The 22483-nt window shown below is 34.5% G+C and overlaps 1 protein-coding gene across 1 annotated transcript in view; it reads left to right on the forward strand.

The window, feature by feature from the left end:
• The window catches only part of KBTBD12 (kelch repeat and BTB domain containing 12), an 83323-nt gene that overhangs the window by 19777 nt on the left and 41063 nt on the right, over positions 1 to 22483 (forward strand). Inside the window, exons 3-4 of the mRNA XM_051983282.1 lie at positions 485 to 755; positions 7980 to 8130. Coding sequence (XP_051839242.1) covers positions 485 to 755; positions 7980 to 8130 — 422 coding nt within the window. The remainder of the gene's footprint in view (positions 1 to 484; positions 756 to 7979; positions 8131 to 22483) is intronic.

The following is a 22483-nucleotide window of genomic DNA, read 5'->3' on the forward strand; positions in this document are numbered from 1 at the left end:
CCAGAGCGCCTCCTGTTGAGTTTTGCAGATGAGTTGTTGAGATCTTTGCCCGTTTTCTAACCTTGATAGATCAAGATTTCTTATAATTGTTTTCCCCAAAACACTGGGAAATCAAGGCTGGTATTTAATAATTGATGTGTCCCAACTTCTTGCTTTTCTCTCTCAGCTTGTCTTCTCTTATCAGTTTTTCAGACATTTATTAATCACTTATGCTCTTTGCTAAGGACAATTATTTTACTTATATTTTAGCATTGTTCAGATAGAAATTGTCGTACTTTTTACATACATTCCATTCTCTGGATCAGTCTCTTTTAAAAAGTATGTTAATCTTAAAAACAAAATTCTTTTTTTCCTTCAGCATGAAGAACTGTATCACATTATGATTTGGAAAGAGACTCAAATAGTTTTCAAGGGCAAGATATTTTAGCCTCTAGAAAAAAATGTCATCTCTAATCTCAAACTTTCTATCCATTCTTACTTACAGGTACCACAATCGGGGAAACAAATTTTGGGAAAAATTATGTGCCACTGAGTTTCGGGAACTCTATGCCCTAGGCAGTGTCTATAATGACCTTTATGTCATAGGAGGACAAATGAAATTGAAAAATCGGTATCTTGTTACAAACTGTGTGGACAAGTATTCAGTGGAACATGACAATTGGAAAAGGATGGCCCCTCTTCCATTACAACTAGCATGCCATGCTGTGGTAACAGTGAATAATAAACTTTACGTGATTGGAGGATGGACCCCACAGGTTAAGACATTTCCTCTGTACCTAATCAGCATGTTTGCATGCAAGCTGGCTTCTCAGTTTAGAATGCTGACATATTCGTTGAAAACTAAAACATTGTGTCTTCACTAAGTTAAAAAAAAATCATAAAAACAAAAACTTTCCCTGTCTTAGAATGTTAAATGTAAAGCTTCCATAGGAATTTAAAAGACTAATTAAATTTTAAAGTGAATTCAACATAGATATAAATTCACTTAACATTTAAGCATTTTTTTTTCAGTTGCCTTACTATTTTTACTCCTTATCAAAGATATTTGTGTTAAGGGGCATGGAACCAGGTAGAACTGGGTATTAGGACCAGCTCTGATAAAAATTGCATCACCTTGGACAAATCACTGAACCTTTCAAGATTGGTGTCCTTATGTTTAAAAACAAGGGGAGATAGATTAGATAACAACAACTCATATGCTTCATAGTCACAATGCACCTCTACATGTATTATCTCATTTAACTCTCACAATAATCCTATTAATTGGGAAGGAAAGGTATCTTATAAAATAGCATTATGGGATTATTTATTTATATATTTAATATACATTTATATATATAATCCTATTTTACAGATGAGGTAATTGAAGTTGAAGTTTATAGATGTTAAATGAAGCTACATAATTAGGTATCAGAAGAAAGATTTGGATTCAGGTCTTTGCAAGATGCTGAAGACCTCCATTGAGGGGAAATCACTCTCTCCCAAAGGAACCTATTCTATTTTTGAACAGCTCTAATCATTACAAAAATTTTTTATGTTAAAATTTGCCTCTTTGCCTCAATATATATTTTATTTATAGTTTTGTTATTTTTGGTTCAGATCAGATCAAAACAATCCTCCTTTGATGTGAAAACTCTTCAAATATTTCTACAGCCATCATGTTTCTCTTCAAGTTTTCTTTCTCCAAGATAAATATCATAAGATACATATCATCATTCCTTCAAGTGATAATCATTTGGCAGGATTTCAAAGCCCTTCACAATTCCAGTTATTTTCTACCTTATTGATATGGCTCCTAAAACAGAGTACCCAGACTACATACAGTATTCCAAATGTGATCTAACCAGACCGGAGCACAGAAACACTAGTACCTCCCCAGTCCTGGACTTTTTATGACAAAAATCACATTGAGCTTTTTTTTTGGGGGGGGGGGGGTGGGGGGAAGCTTCTATATGACTCTATTGATTCATATTGAGCTACTAAAAAACCCTGATCTTTTTCACAAGAAATCTTATCTCACCATCCCTCCCTCAATATGTGCTAGTGCTTATTTTTCAAACTATTGTGTAAGATTTTATATTCAATTATATCTTGTTAGAGTTTATCCAATGCTCCAGCCTATCAAGATCTTTTGGAATCCTAACTCTATTAACCAGTTCATCTACAAATCTGAGAGGCATGTTACCTCTGCTTTTATCTGAGTCATTGATTAAAATATCAAACAGCATAAAACCAAATGCTGCTCCCTAGACAAGATCTCCACTAGTGATCTTCTTCCAAGTTGATATTAAAGTATTAATGACATCCAAGTTAACATCAAATTATTAAACTCTAATTAGAATCTGGCTGGTCAATCAGTTTAAAATGCACCAGCTTTCATCTCTCCATCTTTTTGACAGGGATAGTTTGGTAAACAATGTTAAATGCTTTTCTAAAATAGAAATAAAATGTATCTATCACATCCCCCTCATTTTATAATCTAGAGGCTCCTTTTTCTGAGTTCAAATCTGGGTTCAGACACTTAGTAGCTATGTGACCCTGGGCAAGGAGGCAGAGTGGAGAAAGTACCAGGCCTGGAGTCATAAAGACTCCTTTCCCTGAAATATTCAGGCTTAGTTCAAATCCAGCCCCAGATACTTCCAACCTCTCACTTTACCATATTTGCCCCAGTTTCCTCATTTGTAAAATGAGCTGGAGAAGGAAATGGCAAATCCTTCCAGGATCTTTGCCAAGAAAATTCCAAATGGAGTCATGGAGAGTTGCACAACACTGAAATGATAAACAACATCAAAATCTTGTTGAAAAAAAGAATACGAATTTAATCTGTTATCACCTGTTCTTGATGAGATTATCCTGATTCATTAGGGTCACTACTTCCTTATCTAGATGTTCACTAATCATCTCTTTAAAGATCTGCTATAGAATTTTTCCAGGAAACAAAGTAAAATTCTTTACACCACCACCCCTCTGCTTTAAAAAATAATAATAATAATAATAATCATATATCCTCCAGTCATCTTTTCTCCCGTCATCTAATACCTCTCCTATTCATCATGATCTTTCAAGGATCTCTAAAAATATCTCAGCAATCACGTCTGACTATTCTTTTCATAATTTAGAATACATCTGAGGAATTTGAAGTTAGCAAGAACTACTAGATCCTCTTCTTTTCTGTGTACTTACTTAGGATAACAACTCTCTATTAACCATTTTTGTTCTACCATTTCCAACCCAAATATAATTTTCCTTGGCAAAGAAAATAAAATTATGATTTAAGCATTTTTGTTTTCTCTTTGCAATCTGGTATCATCCACCCTGAGCAGTAGTCTTAATCATTCTTTGATTTCCAATATACTTTTTAAAACTTTGGGGTTTTGTCATCCTTAGCTTTTCTAACCAGCCTTAGTTCATACTAAACTAGTGCTCCTGGTATTTTATAAGACTAGTCAGAACCATGCTGTACATTCTTTTATTAATTGCCCTTGGTGACTGCCATTGTGTGTGTGTGTGTGTGTGTGTGTGTGTACACACATATACAAACACACATATGTGTATGCCTAAGTATGTGTATATATGTTCATATATATATGTCTTCATGGGATGGCTAGGTGGCACCGTAGTACCCAGAGCACCAGATCAGGAATCAGACTTATCTTCCTGAGTTCAAATCTGACCTTAGAATTTTACTAGTTATGACCCTGGGCAAATCACTTAACCTTGTTTGCTCCAGTTTCCTCATATGCAAAGTATGTGTGTGTGTATATACATATATATGTATGACATGGGTGTGCAAGGAGTTCTCTATGCATCATCAGTATCTTTAAATCAATCTACTTATTCCTCCCCACTGAAATTTAGTCTCTTTTTTGTCTTTAGAATTTCATTCTTGAGAGCTTACTATCCCATCTTGACTAACCTCTTTTTTTTAAAGTAATTATAACTTTTTTATTGACAGAACCCATACCTGGGTAATTTTTTATAACATTATCCCTTGCACTCACTTCTGTTCCGACTTTTCCCCTCCCTCCCTCCATCTCCTCCCCCAGATGGCAAGCAGTCCTATACATGTTAAATATTTGACTAACTTCTGTAGAAATTTTTTTCATGGAATTCTACATATTATTTTTCTAAAAGATTTGAAACCTGTTCTCCCAAAATCTTGGTTGAATGTCAGATTGTATCTAGTTACCTTCTCTTATCTCTATGAAAAATTCAAAGATGGAGAAATTACTTCTTCCCACTCTTCCTAATATTTTCATTCCAACAGCCCATTTTTCTTTTGTGATGATACTCGGAATGGATCTTTCCCCTTATTGCTTCCTCTAACTTTTGAAGGAAGTATGAACGTCAGGAAATTATTAGTTGATCTGCTTCTGGCAGAAAGACAGTTTCCCCAGATTCCATATCTTCTCTTATATTATATCTCTGTGCCAGGCTTGTGATCTTTCTCCATAACTCTTCATCTTTTATGTCTCTGCTACCCTGAGTTTCTTCACATGAGTACCTCTTCCTAATATAACCTATTCAATCTCTTTCTCCAACCTGTCCTTTTTGAATGATATACTAAATGAAGTTATTTACCTACAGACGATTGGCTTTAGAGGCAAGTTAAGATCAGAAGTCCTAATTCTATGCTCTTTTCACCTTTCCATTCTGTCTCTCTCCTTGACTATTCCAGCCCCCAAGGCTTTCTTCTATAGGCAGTGTTGTAAACTTCACATCTTTTCCTCCTTCCTTTCCCACTAGAGTAGTGGTGGGAAAGATTACTAGGAAAATAACATCCTCTCCTAGATAATATGGTTGCATATCAACAAAAACTTAATGGTAACCATACCTAACCTCAAAAGTAAGCCTGTGGGAAAGATTTGTTAAAAATCAACAGATTTAATGGAGACATGTATGACAAGCAATAAAGATATTTTCTTTCTGTCTTAATATTTTGTTCCCTAATAGGCTTGAAGAACCTTTTATATTGACTTACTCAAAAAAATTCAATTTGACCACTTAACAGAATAACCATTGTGAATGATGAAATCTTAATCTTACCACATTTTAAAAGTATGCTCTGAATTGAAAATTTTTATAATCTTCATGGGATGGCTAGGTGGCACCATAGTGCCCAGAGCACCAGGACTTAATCTTCTTGAGTTCAAATATGACCTTAGATTTTTGCTAGTTATGACCCTGGGCAAATCACTTAACCTTGTTTGCCTCAGTTTCCTCATATGCAAAATGAATTGTAGAAGGAAATGACTAACTACTCCAGTATCTTTGCTAAGGAACATACAACTGAAAAATAACTGAACAATAACATAGTCTTCATGGTGATTCATTGCTAAGGCTTCTCAAGTTGATTATAATTAAAATTTATAAACTAATCATGGACCTAAAACAGCATTTACATATCAAGATTTCCATGACAAAGCCTCAGAAAAACAATTCAGGAGCTATTCTTTTGCTTAAAAAGAGATCAAATGCTTCAATAAAGAAGGAAATTTAGAATAAGAATAAATTTAACATATTGGTTTACTTAGAATCTTTGGCTTTAAAAAGTAGAAATGTAGGGCTCTATTATGCAACAATTTTTTATTTAATTAGGTCCCTAATTCTTATTTCACCACCACCCCCCCAAAGTTCCATAGTACTTCAAAAGAGATTTTAAAATATCTTTCACTTTAAGCAAATCAAATGGTGTCTCAAAAACTAGATTTACACAATTCAGGGGTGATTATTCACTTCACAAAAGGACATTTTATCAAAGGATTACCACAATGTTATTTTACAAAATAATTTCCATTTAAAGTATTTTAGATATTTATTCAGTTTACAAAAATTGAATTTGCAAGCAGTTTTCCTAGAACACATCCATTGTCTATATACAAGCAAAGTAAAATTTGGTTGAGAAGCTCTTAAAATGAATGCTCTGCCAAGTCTGTAAAGTATAATAGAGCTTTAATGTAGCCTCTTTAGAAATACCTATCCAGGTAGATAGATAGCGATGTGTGTTCTTGATGAAAGTATGTGTACATGAAAAATTGTAGATTATTTAGACATCTAATCCATTTTTCACTGGTTGTTGATTCATGGGTCAAAACCCATGCGATTCAGAATGCTAATAGAGATAGTGATAGAGACTCTGTTTCTCTTTCTTATAAAATTTATATAAATCTGTATGATTAGCGAGCCACAAAAGAAACAGTTTCTGTCATTGTTCAATATTCATTCAACAAATACTTATTCTTCCCCTATATTCTCTTGTTGCCTTCTATAATGACTAAGATGCTTATTACTGAATAAAAATATTCTTTATTCCATATGATATCGGATGACAGATTATAGTCCCTTTCCCCTATGCCTTTATGGTCTTTATATATCATCATTAACTTAAACTGGAGCCCTAACAACTTCACTGTACCTCCTTTTATCCTCTAAATTTCAAATGTGATTCTGGAATTGAAAAGTCTAGATGCCTAAAGTCACTAAAATGTGCTTCAATTCCTTGATTAGGCCTATGTCAAAACAAAACAACAACCAAAAAAACCTCAAAAACTCTCAACTCCCTACTTATTCAAAGTCTACAGAGCTCATGGCACTGTAGTGTAAAACAGAAAAGGACAATTTCTTCCCATGGATGTACAACTCTTTAATGTATACAATGTGTCTACAACCTAATGTGCCAAAATACCAATTTATTAATGCATACTCATCATCAGTGACTTTGTTACTTTTTTCAGTATACTTTATATTTTTCTCTATTCTGTCATTCCCAAGAAAAACAATCTTGGATTATCTGTTATTACTATTTGATGGAGGTATTTTAAACGTTCTTCATTTTTGTACTTTCAGCCTCTTCACATGTTGCCTAAAATAGAGGCAAAATCTTGGGCAGCTAGCTAGTGTAATGTCCTAGAGTCAGGAAAACTTGAATTCATTTCCTGCTGCAGATAGCTCTGTGGCAAGTCACTTAACTTCTCACTAACCTCATTTTCCATATCTGTAAAGTAAAGAAAGTATATTCCTCACAGGGTGGTCCTGATATAAATATATGAAAAATACTTTATAAATGCTAGAACAAATTATTTTCCTACGGGAATTAAATTTTATTTAATGTTGCTTGAAATAAGGGGCGTATTTGGCAGAATCTGGAAATATTGTTGTATAGTCTTATTTTAATTTGTTCTTACTAGGTTTTTACCTCAGTTATTCATTTCATCTCTTTATTTAACTTAAATTGTAATTAACACTATCTTATGCAACCTATCTATTAATCCTATGTGTAAAATTTTAAATTGTTTATTAAATTATAGCTGGCAGAGGAGGTAAGTTATTAATAATAAAAAGCTTAATAGTAAAAAAAAAATAAAATAAATATACAAACTAATAGAGCTAAAATGTAATAAGGTTTTAGTCTCAAACACTATAAAGTACTTTTCTTTAATACATTCCACTTATAAGAAATTATAGTCTGAAAATGTTTAGCAAATTATTAAAACAAAATATTTTTGTGACTCAATCAGTTTTACTTAAATAGATTCTCTATATAAAGAAGAAATGTTTCACAAAATGGAAGCTTAGCCTTTCACACCCCTTCTTCAAGGACACTACTATATAGTTTAACAAAATAGATATGTTCCACAAAAAAATTGTCTAACATAGTTTGACTTCATTTTTAAGACTCAGTTGCTGCTTCATAATAGAAAAAGGGGGGGGGGGGAAGCTATGTTGTGACAGTGCTATAATCACAGCTTGTTTGTTTTAACCCAGTACCTCAGCCCCACTGGACTAAGATATAAATTCATCTGATCTCGACAATGCACTTATAACCACAAGTCATGGAAAATTGGTGAATTTTAGTGAGTCTGAGTCACTTCAGTTGATGCTATTTATCTATGTGGCTGTCCAGTTTGATTAATTGCATTCGTGTACTCACATCCATCTCTAAATGGTATGTTGTTATATAGCTGTCATATTTCATACAGATGGATCTCCCTGATGATGAGCCTGATCGATTAAGCAACCGACTGTTGCAGTATGACCCTGGCCAAGATCAATGGCGAGAGCGGGCACCGATGAAGTACTCTAAATACCGATTCAGTAGTGCCGTAGTCAACAGCGAGATTTATGTCCTGGGTAAGGAGAAAAAGATTTTTTAACCGATAATATAACTACTTTTTCTTTTCTTTACCCTTTCGCCTCAGTAAAATGAAAAACTCTCCTTTCCTTTTGTATCATAAGCAAGGACAAGTGGAATTTGTTGTAGTGGTTATTTTTTTGCTTTCTAGAACCTAGTTAGGTGAAGTTGAATTATTCTTATTTATATAATAAATATATGTGCCTTCAGGCAGGGTTCTTAATCTTTTTTCCAATTGTGATCTCCTTTTGCCCCAGAAATTTTTACATGACTCCAGATATATAGATATAAAAAATAGATATACAAATCAAATATTTACTGATAATAAATCATAATTTCATGACCCCCCACATTTAGTTATGTGACCCACATTTTAAGAAACTTTGCCTTAAGATTTATAAAGCCCTCTACATGTGTTTTCTCATTTGATAAAAGTTCATCATCCTAATAAAGGTGGTTTTTGTTAATGATGCTCTTAAGTGCTCTAGAAAATATAGAGGTAGATAAGAGAGAGAGATAGATCAAACAGAGATCCATCCTTAACAATAAATACTAAACTAGCAATGTATCTTTGTCTAGACTTCTTGTCAGTGAAAAGTGGCCACATAAATATTTTTATAACAATACCATAAATAACTGAATCTAGTAATATAGAATATCAGAATTGAAAGGGGAACTTTTGAGAGTTTTAGACTTGGATGGGAACTAAGCAGCCATTTAAACCAAAAGTTCTTAATCTGGGATCACCAAGAACCTCAAGGTTCTATCAATGGATTTTAAGATATACATGAACTTAGGTTAGGATGTAGATTACATTTTTTTTATTTGCCCTACTATTTAACTGAATATTAGCATTTCTTTCAATATTTAAAAATATCCTGAGAAAAGGTTCCTAGGTTTTACCAGATTCTGAAAAGGGTCCATGGCACAAAAAGGACAGAAGGTTAAGGACTCTGATCCAGACTATGTCCATACCTTAAAGGAATTGCCATTATGACATACCTATCATATGATCATCCAATCTCTGCTTCAAGATCTCCAGTGAGAAGGATCCTAATACCTCTGGAGGCAACCCATTCTACCTTTAGGCAACTCTAACTCTTAAGTTCTTCCAGATATCAAACTTAAATTTGTCTCTTTGCAGCTTCCACTCATTGCTCCTTGTTCAGGCTACTATATCAAACACAGTAAGGCTAATCCCCTTTCATATGATGGTCATTTAGATTACTTGATGAGAGTTTTCATGTTCTCTTTAAATCTTCCCTTCTCCAGATTAAATGTCATTTCAGCTGATCTCCAAGTGATGTAGATGGAAGGTCTTTCACTTTCCCTGATTTGTCCTCAGTGAGGCTCTCCACAGATCATCAATGTATGAACTAAGTTGCAGCCCACCAAAACCTCTAGAACTTTTCCAAATCCACAGCTAACCATACTTCCCTGTTTTATACTTTTGAATTCAACTTTTCAAATCCAAGTGTAAGAGTTTACATTTATCCCTATCAAGTTTTATTTTATCAAATTTAGCCTAATGTTCTAGCCTTTCAAGATTTCTTAGGATTCTGACTCCAGTATGATAGCTATTTCTCCCAGCTTTGAGTGACCTACAAATGCATGCTATTCATACCATTAAAGGTCATTAACAAAAATAAAAGATGAATAGAAAATCATAGTATCTGAGAAACCTGGAAAAAATAGTGCTTGGAATTATCACAGCTAAGAAAAGTGAAATGTACCAAAAGGATTGTTTTTAAGAAAGACTATGGAGAAAAGGAGAATTAAAGATGATTTAGTAAGACTACTGCTGGGCCTAGCCCAGGATCTTGGGATATTCCACTAGAGACCTTCTTCCAAGTTGACATCAAACTCTTTGGATCTGCTAGTTCAGTCAGTTGGAATATATTGTACTATTGTTTGACCCCTATCTTTTCCACAAGAGTAGCCTGAGAAATATTGTCAGAAACTCTGCTAAAATCTAGATAAACTACATCTGTAGCATTCCTCTGATCTAAGTGCCCAGTAATCTTTTTTTTTTAATGAAATTTTTCTGGTATGTCTTACTCTTTATGAAACTGTACTAGTTCATTATGATCAATACTTCTTTTGTAAATTAAATTTTATTTTATTTTCACACACTTTCTCTTTTTTTCATACATTTATCTTTTTTATACTTCCCCCTTTCCACATTGACAAAGCAGGAAAAACAAAATCCCTATTACAAACACACATAGTCAAACAAAACAAAGTCCTGCATTGAAAAAAAATTGAAAATAAAAAAACATATATACATATACATACACAAATGCAAATATACACATATGCATATATATTTAGAATTGTATTAGTATTGTTATGTATATGAGTATATGTATATATAATATATAGTACATATAATATTTGTGTTTGTATGTATATTTATATGTGCATACATATATGTATATCTGTGTATATGTTTGTGTGCATGTATATTCGTGTGTGTGTGTTTGTGTGTATGTGTGTGTGTGTGTGTGTGTGTGTGTGCATTTAGGGTTGTATTAGTATGTATCTGCGATCAAATTTGAACTCAAATTTGTCTGACTGCAAACCCATGCTCTATCCATTGGATCACCTAGCTACCTCCCATTAGGCAATTTTGTTCTGTCATGTCCAATGTAAAATGTCTTTTTCCTCTCAAAATGTCTCAGAAAAACCAAGAGCTAAAGAAGAATTTCTGCTTCTCTCTTGTCACTTGTCATTGTCCCCTCTACTCCAAGCAGTAGTAGTTTTACTAAATCATCTTTAATCCTATCTTTCCCATAGTATTTCTTAAAAACAATCCTTTGGATATATTTTACTCTCAGTCGTGATAATTCCAAATACTAATTTTCTAGGTTCCCAGATACCTGATGTTCTATTCATTTTTTATTTCCTGATCTTGCTTTAACCTCTGTACATTTTTTTTTTGCTGAAGCAATTGGGGTTAAGTGACTTGCCCCAGATCACACAGCTTAGGAAGTATTAAGTGTCTAAGGTCAAATTTGAACTCAGGTTCTCCTGACTTCAGGGCTGGTGCTCTATCCACTGCACCATCTAACTGCCCCTTAACTTCTGTACATTTTTTAAAACCTGAATTGTTTGACAAATTTTCTGCGTGTCCATATTGATCTTTTCAGACAACTCCTTTTTTCCTCTTAATTAAATTTTCATCCAAGGGATCCCACCTATATTTCCTCTGAAAACTTTGAAATCTCCCCTCCCAAAATCTCAAGTACATATCAGAATATGCCCCATTTTCCATTCTTCTATCACAAACTCTAGAAAGGGAGTATTCATTTTCCCCAAGATTCCCATCATTTTCATCCCAACCAATTTCTCTTTCATTTTGGATCAGTTCCAATATAGTTTCCCATTCGTTTCTCCAATTTTTAGACCTTAGAGGTCATCTATTCCAACCCATACCCTCAAAGAAGTATCCATTCTAAAATATTCAGTCATCCAGCCTTAAAATACATTATCCTCTGAAGCCATCCATTCTATTCTTGGATAACTCTTATCAAAATAAAATTTTTCCTGACATTAAACTTATATTTACCATTTTGCACTATCTACCAACTGCTACTATTTCTATTCTCAAGGCAGAGCAAGTTTTATACTTTTTCTACATGAGAGCCCTTGAAGATAGCTAGCTATCGCATTATCCCTGATTTTATATTATTGGGGGGAGAGGAGGTTCAACCATGAAGTTGAGCCTCAATTAGGAGAAAAGCCTTCAGGAATAAGAATTTGGTTGCATCGTACACTACTCTGGTTATACCATAAAGAGGGATATATTTAGTTCTATGCATCACAATTCAGGAAAGACATTGGTAAATTAGAGAGTTCCCATGGGAAATCAGTTAGAATGGTGAAGACCTTGACTCTCTACTATATGAGGATCAGTTGGAAAAACTGAGAATATATAGTCTGTAGAAGAGAAGTAAATTTTTATGTTCCCTTTTTCTTTTTTCCCCTTTCCTTTGCACTATTATTGACAGGTTTCATCTCGAAATGAAGAGAAAGTTGTACTTAAATATTTGGTTTTTGAAAGCAAAGCACAAATATGTTCCCGCATAACTCATGGCTGCTTCTGTCAGCAGCTTTATTTACATCTTAAAAATTAAAATTATTCATGTGATCAATACTTTTTACTTTGAAATGGTATGTCTTTATGGTCTCCAATGAAGCAGCAACAAAAATAAGTGAATGAAAATTGCTTTCTCAAAGACTGACCCAATGTACCTTAGTAAGGATAGGGGGAATCATAGGAATAGAATGGGGATAAATTATTAAATAATGATAGAATGAGAACCTTCTAAGAGCCCTATTCAATCTAAATGGAAAAAGATAAATCAAACAATCCGCTGGGCTTAGAAATGTTTTGGGTACCCCTTTCAGTGCCTTAATTTCTTTTTTTTTATGAAAGCTTTTTATTTTCAAAACATATGCATATATATTGGATTATTAGTCATCTAGGGGAAAAGGTGGAGGAAAGAGAGAAAAAATTTAGAACATAAGGTTGTTCAATGATCAATGTTGAAAAATTATCCATGCATATGTTTTGAAAATAGAAAATTTTCATAAAAATATGCATAGATAATTTTCAACATTCACCCTTGCAAAACCTTGTGTTCCAAATTTTTCCCCTCTGTTCCCCCCAACCCCTCCTCTAGACAGCAAGTAATCCAATATTGGTTAAACATGTGCAATTCTCCTATACATATTTTCATAATTATATTGCACAAAAAGCAGTTCAAAAAGGAAAAAAAATGAGAAAGAAAACAAAAAGCAAACAACAACAAAAAGAGTGAAAATACTATGTTGTGATCCATACTCAGTTCCCACTGTCTTCTCTCTGGGTGCAGATGGCTCTCTTCATCATAAGACTATTGGAACTGGCCTAAATCATCTTATTGTTGAAAAAAGCCATGTCTTTCAGAATTAATCATCATATAATCCTGCTGTTGCTGTGTACAATGATCTCCTAGTTGTGCTCACTTAGCTTATTTACATGAACATCAGTTCATTTAAGTCTCTCCAGGATTCTCTGAAATCATTCTGCTGATCATTTCTTATAGAACAATAATATTCCATAACAATTCATATATCATAACTTATTCAGCCATTCTCCAACTGAGGGGCATCCACTTAATTTCCAATTTCTTGCCAGTGTCTTAATTTCTATAGTATTATAACACATTTCTCAATTTTGAGTTATATAAGTGATAAATTTATATGTTGTAATCTGTGTTACTAATGGTCCAAGCCATGTCTTTAATTGGTTCATTACATTAAGTTTTTAAGGAGCCATGTACCCAAGACTGTGCTAAATATAGTAGGATGATGAAAACCCTTGCTTTCAGTACTATTAGAGAGATTAGACTCCCCTACTTGAAGGAGAAAAAAATGAGATAATATATAGTAAAGGAAAAAAATCAAATATGGTCAATTGCCAAAATTTTGTTTGTACAACAAAATAAGAAGGGCTCACTCTAAAAATTTATCAGAAAAAGAAGATACTGATATTGACTATAGTTATTAGAAAAGCTGTCATAAAAGGAATAAGATCTGAAATGGTGCATTTAAAATTGCTAGACCTTGGAGAGAGATAGGGTCAGGAAACAGCCTGAGGGAAGTTGTAGTGGCAGGAGTAAGTATGTGGAGGAAATAGTGAAGAAACTAACTTGATTACAATGACCAGATTACTCCAACACAGTAGAATGACATGAGACCCAGCAAGAAACAACCAGTCTAACCCCACATTAATTAATAAAAGAGGCAAATCCTAAATGTACAAAATTAGAAATTAACTTAAGAGCAATTATTTAGTTATTTGAATGTTTGCTTTTTTTTTTTTTTTAACTTTGGATCATTTTTAGGAGTCAATGCAATAAGCAGAAAGTAGATTAGATTTGGAGTTAGAAAACTCAACTCTTGTTTGACTGATCAAAACCCTGCAACTCTCTCCACTCTGAGTCTTTATGACACTACTCTCCTTCTAAGTCTCCTTCCCTGATTCATCATTCATATTTTACCCACTAACTGTGGATGTCCTCCAATGCTTTGACCCTCTTCTAGTCTCTCACTCTTGATAACTTCATCAATTGCCTTGAGATTATCATTTCTGTGTATCTGATTTCTAAATCTAAATATCCAGCCCGAGTCACCTTCTCAAGCTTCAATCACTTGTCTCTAGTTGCCTGTTGGATAGTTCAAACTGGATATCCAGTAGAATCTCAAATTTCACATGTCCAAAACCAAATTCATTATTTTTTTCTCACCAAATCCACCCCTCTACTGAACCACTCTCTTTTGATCATTAATCACTACAATTCCAGTAACTCTAATTTGAAACTCTTCATGTTCCCTCACCCGACACATCCAATCAGTTGCCAAATTGTGTTATTTTCCACTTCCACACCATGTCTAGCATCCATTCCCTTCCACGTATTCATATTGGTACTATCCTAGTTCAGATACTCATCACCTTTCCCTTAGACAATTACTTCCTAATTGGTCTCTCCCCTCTCCAATCCATCCCATAGCTAACCAAGTGATTTTTCTAAAAAGAAGATCGAATTGTTTGACTTCCCTACAAGATAAACTGAAATGCTCCCTATTAACTCTGTAACTAAATATATAAGCTCCATTGTTTGGCTTTTAAAGGCTTTCAGAATCCAGTGCCAAACTACTTATTCAATGTTATTATATATGACTCCTCTTCCCAAACTCTAAAGTCCAGCCAAATCTACCTTCCCCACAGTAATCCATCTTCTATCCCTGAACCTTTGCACTAACTGTTCTCCATCCCTGAAAGGGACTATCTCCTCATCTCCACCTGCCTGCATTCTTTCCAAACTCTGCTCAAGCACTATTTTCTTCAAAAAGCTTCTCCTCTGCCCCCAATCCCTCATTGCTTTTGTTGCTGTGATGATTCAGTCAAATCCAACTTTTTTGTGACTTTCTGGACCATAGCATCCTAATTCTGTCCATGGGCTTTTCTAAGCAAAGGTATTTGCGTGGTTTACTATTTCCTTCTCCACTGGATTTAGGCAGAGTTAAGTGACTTGCTCAGGATCCCACCACTAGCAATTATGTGAGGTCAGATTTGAATATAGTCCTTTCTTACTAATCACTAAGCACCCTAATTGCCCCCTGTTAATCCTCCCTAAAAATTTATCACAAATATATTACTATATTTTGTATATATTTTAAATTTACTTATTTATTTTTTTTATATTTTGTCTTCCCTAAACAAATTTAAGTTCTTTGAGAAAAAAAGCTGTTTCATTATTGTATTGATTCCCCAGCATTTACAGTAGCACAGTGTCTGGCATATACAGTAGTAAGTTCTTAATCAATGCTTATTAATTGACCTGGTGTGAATCCCATTTACTATGTGACTAATAGCAAATCACTTCTCTTTTCTGAGCATTAACTACTTAGCTATAAGATGTGAGAGTTAAATGAAATGGCCTTCTAAGTTTTCTTCTATGATCCAGTGAAATTAGGAATTTATTGTAAATTAACAAGTGAGAGACAAAGATTTTTTCTATTAAATAAAATTAAAAATTTAATACAGTTTGAGCTGATATAGCATCTGGACATGGGACCTCCTAAAGGAAGGGACAGAGCAGAGCTGGCCTGAATGCTTGGCTTAAACAGACTTCTTGTGAGGGACATAATCCAGTGTGAAATCTAGCACCACTTTACACCGTTCTTTTTTTTTTTTTTCCCTCATGGACATTGCCCTGGCTCTATCTGTAAAATACAAAGCAAAAAAGGAAGAAAATAGCCAGAGTCCATTGTAATCACTTTTAAGTGGCAAGAAATCCCTGTTCTACCTCCACACATTTTAAGAAGCCCAGCGACACTAAGAATTCCTATTTCATTTGGGGATTTCACTTCCTATTCCCTTGATCCTATTCTTATGATCCCTTCATCACCAGTGCCTTTTAAATGAGTTCTGTAATTATAAAGGATGATAGATCTAGGATCAAATGGAACCTTAGAGGACATCTGGGGCTACCCCATCATTTTATAATGAGGAAACTAAGGCCTAGAGAGGTGAAGAAGAAATTTTCCCAAAATCATACAGGTACTAAGTGACATTTGAATCTGCTTTCTCTGATTACAAGCAAGTGCTCCTTCCAAAATGCTGTGCTGCCTCATGTTCCTCACAAGAAGTCTGTCCCTTGTATGCTAGCAATAAGTCATACTTCTCAGTCCTGTGGTCCCTGGTCATGTAACCCTAGTGGAGAGACTAGGTCCAAACCATGTTTTTCATCAATCAGAATTCAGGGGTTGACTATCCAATTTGTAGATTCAAACTTCTTTGCTTTCCCCTTCTACCTACTTGTCATTTCATTTAGGAACAAGGGAAATTAAAGAATTTGAAATTCAGATTATTCAAGGTTTTTTGTTTGTTTTTCAATAGATCTGATAGAAATGGTAATTACAGAAATGTATTCAACTGCTGGCTAAAATGAGGATTTGGTTAAGGTGTCTTTATTTTGTTCACTCTTCCCAGATTAGTGTAAGAAATGAAAAGTTGACCTTATAATTCTAGCTTCTGGGAATTCCCCATATTAATGAAATCCCAAATCTTTTTCCCCATCCCTATGTTGCTACATTAATTTTTAATTTATTGGATTTCATTATTGTCATATGATGATAATATAGTAATATGAAAATCATGAATAGTCACAATCCATATTTTAAACATTAGTGTTGCAAAACATGTCATTGGAACAGAAGGACAGAGATGTTCTCTATAGTGTGAGGGCTTACTTGGGAGGGGAAAAAACACAAATAACTAGAAAAAAACAGTATTTAAATTCAAAATTAGTCCTGTGTAGGAAGTGGGAAAAAGGAGACAGCAAGAGCCTAGAAAGCTTGAGCAGAAGATGCATCAGGAGATGCGTGAATGAAAGCAATCCTCAGCAAAATGGAAGAGCAAGAAAGGACAGTGATTACTTTCTGGGAAATGAGAAGAAAGGATGCATAAGGTTTGTGTTTGCATATACATGTACTGTTGAATGATTAATTCAGTGAAAAAGACAAATTAGTATCAGAATACAATTCAAGAAGAGCAGATATTGTCTTAAGTTTTAGTGAATAATGTGCTATATATCATCTTAGGAAGACTGTAGTGAAAAACTCTGCCTTGGGATTTACTTTGGGATCCTTGGTAGACAAAATACTTAACTGCTCTTAGCCACTATTTTCTCATCTTTAAAATGAAGTTCATTAGAGCATCTATCTCGTAGAGTTATTGTAAGGATCAAATGAAATAACATGTAAACCTTAAGATGCTATGTGGTGTTTTTGAGTCATTTTTCAGTCATGTCTGACTCTTTATGACCCCATTTGGAGTTTTCTTGGCAAAAATACTGGAGTGCTTCATCATTTTCTTCTCCAAATCAGTTTACAGATGCAGAAACTGAGGCAAAATGAGACTTAACCCATGAAATCCCAAATCTACTTCCCTATACCTATGTTGCTATATTAATTTTTAATTTATTGATTTCATCATTGGCATATGATGATTATATAGTAATATGAAAATCATGAATAGTCACAATCTATATTTTTTTAAATTGGTCACATAGTCACATTAGTCACATAGCTAGTAAATGTCAGAAGCCAGATTTGAGCTCCAAGATTTCTTCCTAGGTCCTGGCCCTCTATCCTCTGCACCAGTTAGCTGTTCAAAGTGGTATATAAACTTTAATTATTATGATATGAGTTCCTAGACAGCCCCCACATTCAAATTGCTTTTTATGTAGTCTGTACTTCTTTCAACACTTCTTTAATTTTTAATTTTTATTAATATATATTATTTCTTACCTCACTTTCATTTCCAAAGACATCCCTTTCTCTTCTCCAACCAAGTGAGCCATCCTTTGTAACACAGAATCTTTTAAAAGAGGAAAAAAGCAGTTCAGTAAAACAACAACATATCCAACAAGCAAGCCTAATCATGTATTCAGGCAGGGTTCCACATCTGTAGTTCCCCATTTCTGCAAACAAGGAAAGAAGGTGGATTTTCTCATCACTTCTTCATCACATTATTAACCACATATTTCTTGCTATCGATGTTGTTAATGCTGTAGGGCACAAAATAAGTCTGATAATCTCTACTCATAAAAGTTTACATCCTTCATATTATGCATGATTATACATGAAACAGAAAATCCGTGTTTACTAAAGTCTTGCGATAAAACAGGAACAATTGAATTATTCAGCATCATTAGAGAATATGAAGTTTCATCTAAGTAAACTATATATCTTAAAATAATCTCAAGGTGGCTTTCCTCCTTTAAACTCTAAATTTTTTTTTTAAGACATTTCTAAGATATACAGGGGAGAGGTCCTCATAATCTCATCAATACCCAAGTCCCTGCAATTATAAGGTTATGTTTTGTTTTGGTCTAGACTTGATATTTCCCTGGTATAGGGAATTCCAGGGGAAAAAACTTGTCATCCAGTACAAACCAATCAATCAGTCTATATTTATTAAGGACTTTCTATGGGGCCAAATATTGTTCTAGATCCTGAGGATAAAAGTGCAAAGATAATGATTGCTGTTCACAAGTAGTTTACATTTCAACTGGAGAGATAAGTACACATAAAAAGATATGGCCCATTAACATAAATAAATAGAAATTTAGCATTTATATTTTATACTAGATGCTTGAAGAGCCAAATGGTCAGATAAGCACTTACGGAAAATTACTTTGGTAGCTGTATGTGATATGGTCTGGAGTGCAGAGAAGCTTAAGACAAAGGGGCTATTAGGAAGACATTGAAATCCAAGTGAGAAGGGATGAAAACTTGAACCAAGATAGTGGCCATTTGAATGGAGAGAAAGGGTTGGATGCAAGAAATGTTGTGGAAATAGAAACAAAATGACTTGACAACTCACTGGATATATGGGGAAGAAATTGAAAAGCTTAGGAGGATGTCAAGATTATGAATCTGAGACATGGAAATACCTTCAATAAATATGGGGAAGTTTGAAAAAAAGGGAGAGTTGAAGAGGAAAGATATAAGTTCAGTTTTAAACATGTTGAATTTGATATATCCTTGGAATCTAGTTTGAAATGTCTAATAGTCAATAGTTCAATAGTCAGAACTTAAGGAAGATACTGCATTTATTTATGTATATGTATATACATATGTACATGTATGTATACACATACATTATACACACACATATATATGTGTATGTATATATATAAAGTCCATGAATCTTTTGTAATAATATGGTCATTAAATCCATGAGAGTTTATCATGAGAATATATAAAGGTCAAAGAGACAAGGAACTTTGGAGATCATTCACAGTGATCTCACAGACTCACTCATTCACTCAGAGACATAAGATGAATGATGAACCAGCAAAGGAAATTTAGAAGGAAGAGAAGAACTAGGAGAGATTAGTATGACCACCAGGGAAGAAAAAGTATCTAGGAGAGAGTTTTCAGCAATGTCTAATATAACAAATAGGTCAAGAAAGATTGTCAGATTTGGTTATTAAAAGACCACTAGAAACTTTGAAGAGAATATTTTCAGTTGAGTAGATACATTGGAAGCCAGACTGCAAGATGTTAAGAAGTAAGAAGAGAGAAAGTGGAAGCAAAAATTACAGATTTTTTAAAGGTTGGACTAAGAAGAATTGGAGAGATATGAGGTAATACCATGTGGGGATGGTAAAGCCTACTGATGGTCTTGTAAGGATGAGGAAAGTAGAGAACACAGGAGAGAAGGAATCGGCTGACATGGAAAAGTTGGAGATAATTGAGAAAGCAATCCTTTGAGAAGCTTGATAGGGAGGGAATGATGTGCACCTGTAGAAGAATTGACCTTGAGGAGACAAAGGGCCACCCTTTTATTAGAGATTGAGGGGATTGAAGGAGAGCATGGGAAAAGATGTCAAGAGATTTTGAGATTAAAAAGAAAGGGGGAAAGGGAGCTCATTTTGCATGTTCTAGATTTTTTTTCAGGAAAGAGACAAGGTCTTCAATTAAGAAAGTAGGAGTAGAAGGGAAGAGGAGTTTTTGAATAGCTAGTAAGATTACAAATAAATTGGGGAAATCGGGACTACCTTGCTGCTATGGGGACCTACTTGAGGTTGGATAACCCAAATTAATAATGTACTCAAGTCAACAAAGTTATAAGACTTCCTCTAACTTTACTCAGTAGATAATTAATTAGAGCAAAGAAGAGATAGATGGTGAAAGTAAATGAGGGTTAAGGTTTGGTTAAAAAAATATTTTTTTTAAAGAAACAGAGGGGTAAGAGATTAAAAAAACAAGATGGTATCAAGTTGAAGCAGCAATCAGGTTGAGGTTGAGAAAAGAAGAAAATGAAGTAAGAAGAAGAAAATGAGAAAGTACTGAGGGGTGAAGGAAATGGAAGGCTTAATGAGAATGAAGAACAGTTGTAAGAAAGGGGAGATCTAGGGAGAAATGGAATGACAGATAGGAGATTATAATCAGATAGGAGCACTGGAAAATGAAATAATTGTTTGTAATGGCAAGGTTTAGTATAGTGATATGAAGAAATAAATATGGGGTTTAAAGAACAAAAGGTTAGGCAGTTAGATATTAAGATAGTTAGGTTCCTTAGTATAAGACCAGGAGTTAGGAGAGAAAGGTAACAAGCCAGATGCTGAACTCCTTGAAAAAAGATGGAGAATGACCTGGCAATCAGTGTGTTGTACTACTATAATTTTGATGGATGAAAAATTTTAGTAGAATGGATTTCCAAAAAATGAAAGAACACCCAGTGAAGGAAGAAAAATGACCCCTCCTGCAACAGTGTCAGGGTTGGTAGAATTAGGTATACTAGAGAGCAACCCCTGGTGCACAGTTCCCAAAGAGGAATCAGGTATGAATGAGGGGAAATAGATAGGAAGAGTCTAGGATGGATAGGGAGATATTTGCCATGGAAAAGGAACTCCACAAACTTCAGTGGAAGGAGTGGGCAGGTTTGGATTGGAACTTGGGTGGGCAGTTTGGGAGGGTTCACTAGAAATGAGTGAACATAGGGAGGGGTCAGAGAACAGTTTTCTCCAAAATGACCAGGGAAGGAAAAGCCACATGGGTGAGATCTACTCTTAGCGGGGAAAGCTCACAGTCTCCAAAGAGTGTTACAGAGAGAACTAGCATGGGTCTTTCCTTCATCTGATTCCACATATTGGGACTGGAGAAGGGAATTGGTCCTCTACAAGAGAGTGCTGATTGTGAGCCAGGTTTGGGTCAGGGTTCCACTTGGGACAGTGCAGATGACCCTGATCTCTTCCCCCAAGGTCCCTAACAGAGAGAAGAGGAGGCTTGGCTCTGAGAGGTGGACAGCCTTGCCCCACTGCAGAGGAAGCTGGTTGACAGGAAAGTCAATCTTCTGTCAAATATAGCCTTGGAAGATTATCTGAGGCCCTAAGAGGCTGCATGACCTGCCCAGAATCACAAAGCTATATTCTATTAGGGGCAGGTTTTTAACACAAATCTTCCTGATTCCAAGGCCAGCTTTCTAGTTACTATGCAACATTGCCTTCCTTAGAAGGAAACATTAAAATACTCAATAAGAGATGACCACTATTAAAGTTAATCCTCACTCAAACAGCTTTCTCACCGAACACTAGCTTCTCAGTCTCCAAATGATTATTAATTCACTCCAAAAGCAATGATTTGCACGTCTAAGAATTGAAAGACCCTTGAGAAAATTGATGAAGTTTTCTGATACATATGTGTGTGTGTGTGTATATATATGTATACATATAAATATATTTTATGTATGTTAAATTCATACCCTCTTTATGACTTAGCTGCAAAATTCATGCATAAAGTTAAAAATATATTAGGCTATTATGAAATCTTACACCAAAATGATCAATAACTTGATATATTGGTTCATCCTAAGAATTAGCACGTAGTTGCAATTTTAACCTATGTTTTCTTAATATAAGCGCTAGGGGTGGAATTGATCTAGCAAATTAATCATCTCACTCCACTTAAAGTGATAGAATCCAACAATATCCTTAACAACATAAGAACAAATTCCAATCACCTAATCAAATGATTTGGTTAAGTGCAAATATTCTTTGCTGACCTGAAGGATTTTTGAGAAGAGGAATATTAGAATTGGTGAAGAAAACTTAGTCAAATCCTGTAGATCATCTATAAAAGAGAAGGCCAGTTCAGTACCCAAATTATTTTAAGGGAAGATTCGGATTCCACTGAGCAGGAAATGAAAGTATTCCAGCTTAACCCCACTGAAGAGTCTCTTGGGAGGAGAGGGGAAGGAACACTTCAAGTAAAGCTGGATCTCCCCATCCT

This window comes from Antechinus flavipes, chromosome 1 (genome assembly GCF_016432865.1).
Source record: "Antechinus flavipes isolate AdamAnt ecotype Samford, QLD, Australia chromosome 1, AdamAnt_v2, whole genome shotgun sequence".
NCBI classification, from domain to species: domain Eukaryota; kingdom Metazoa; phylum Chordata; class Mammalia; order Dasyuromorphia; family Dasyuridae; genus Antechinus; species Antechinus flavipes.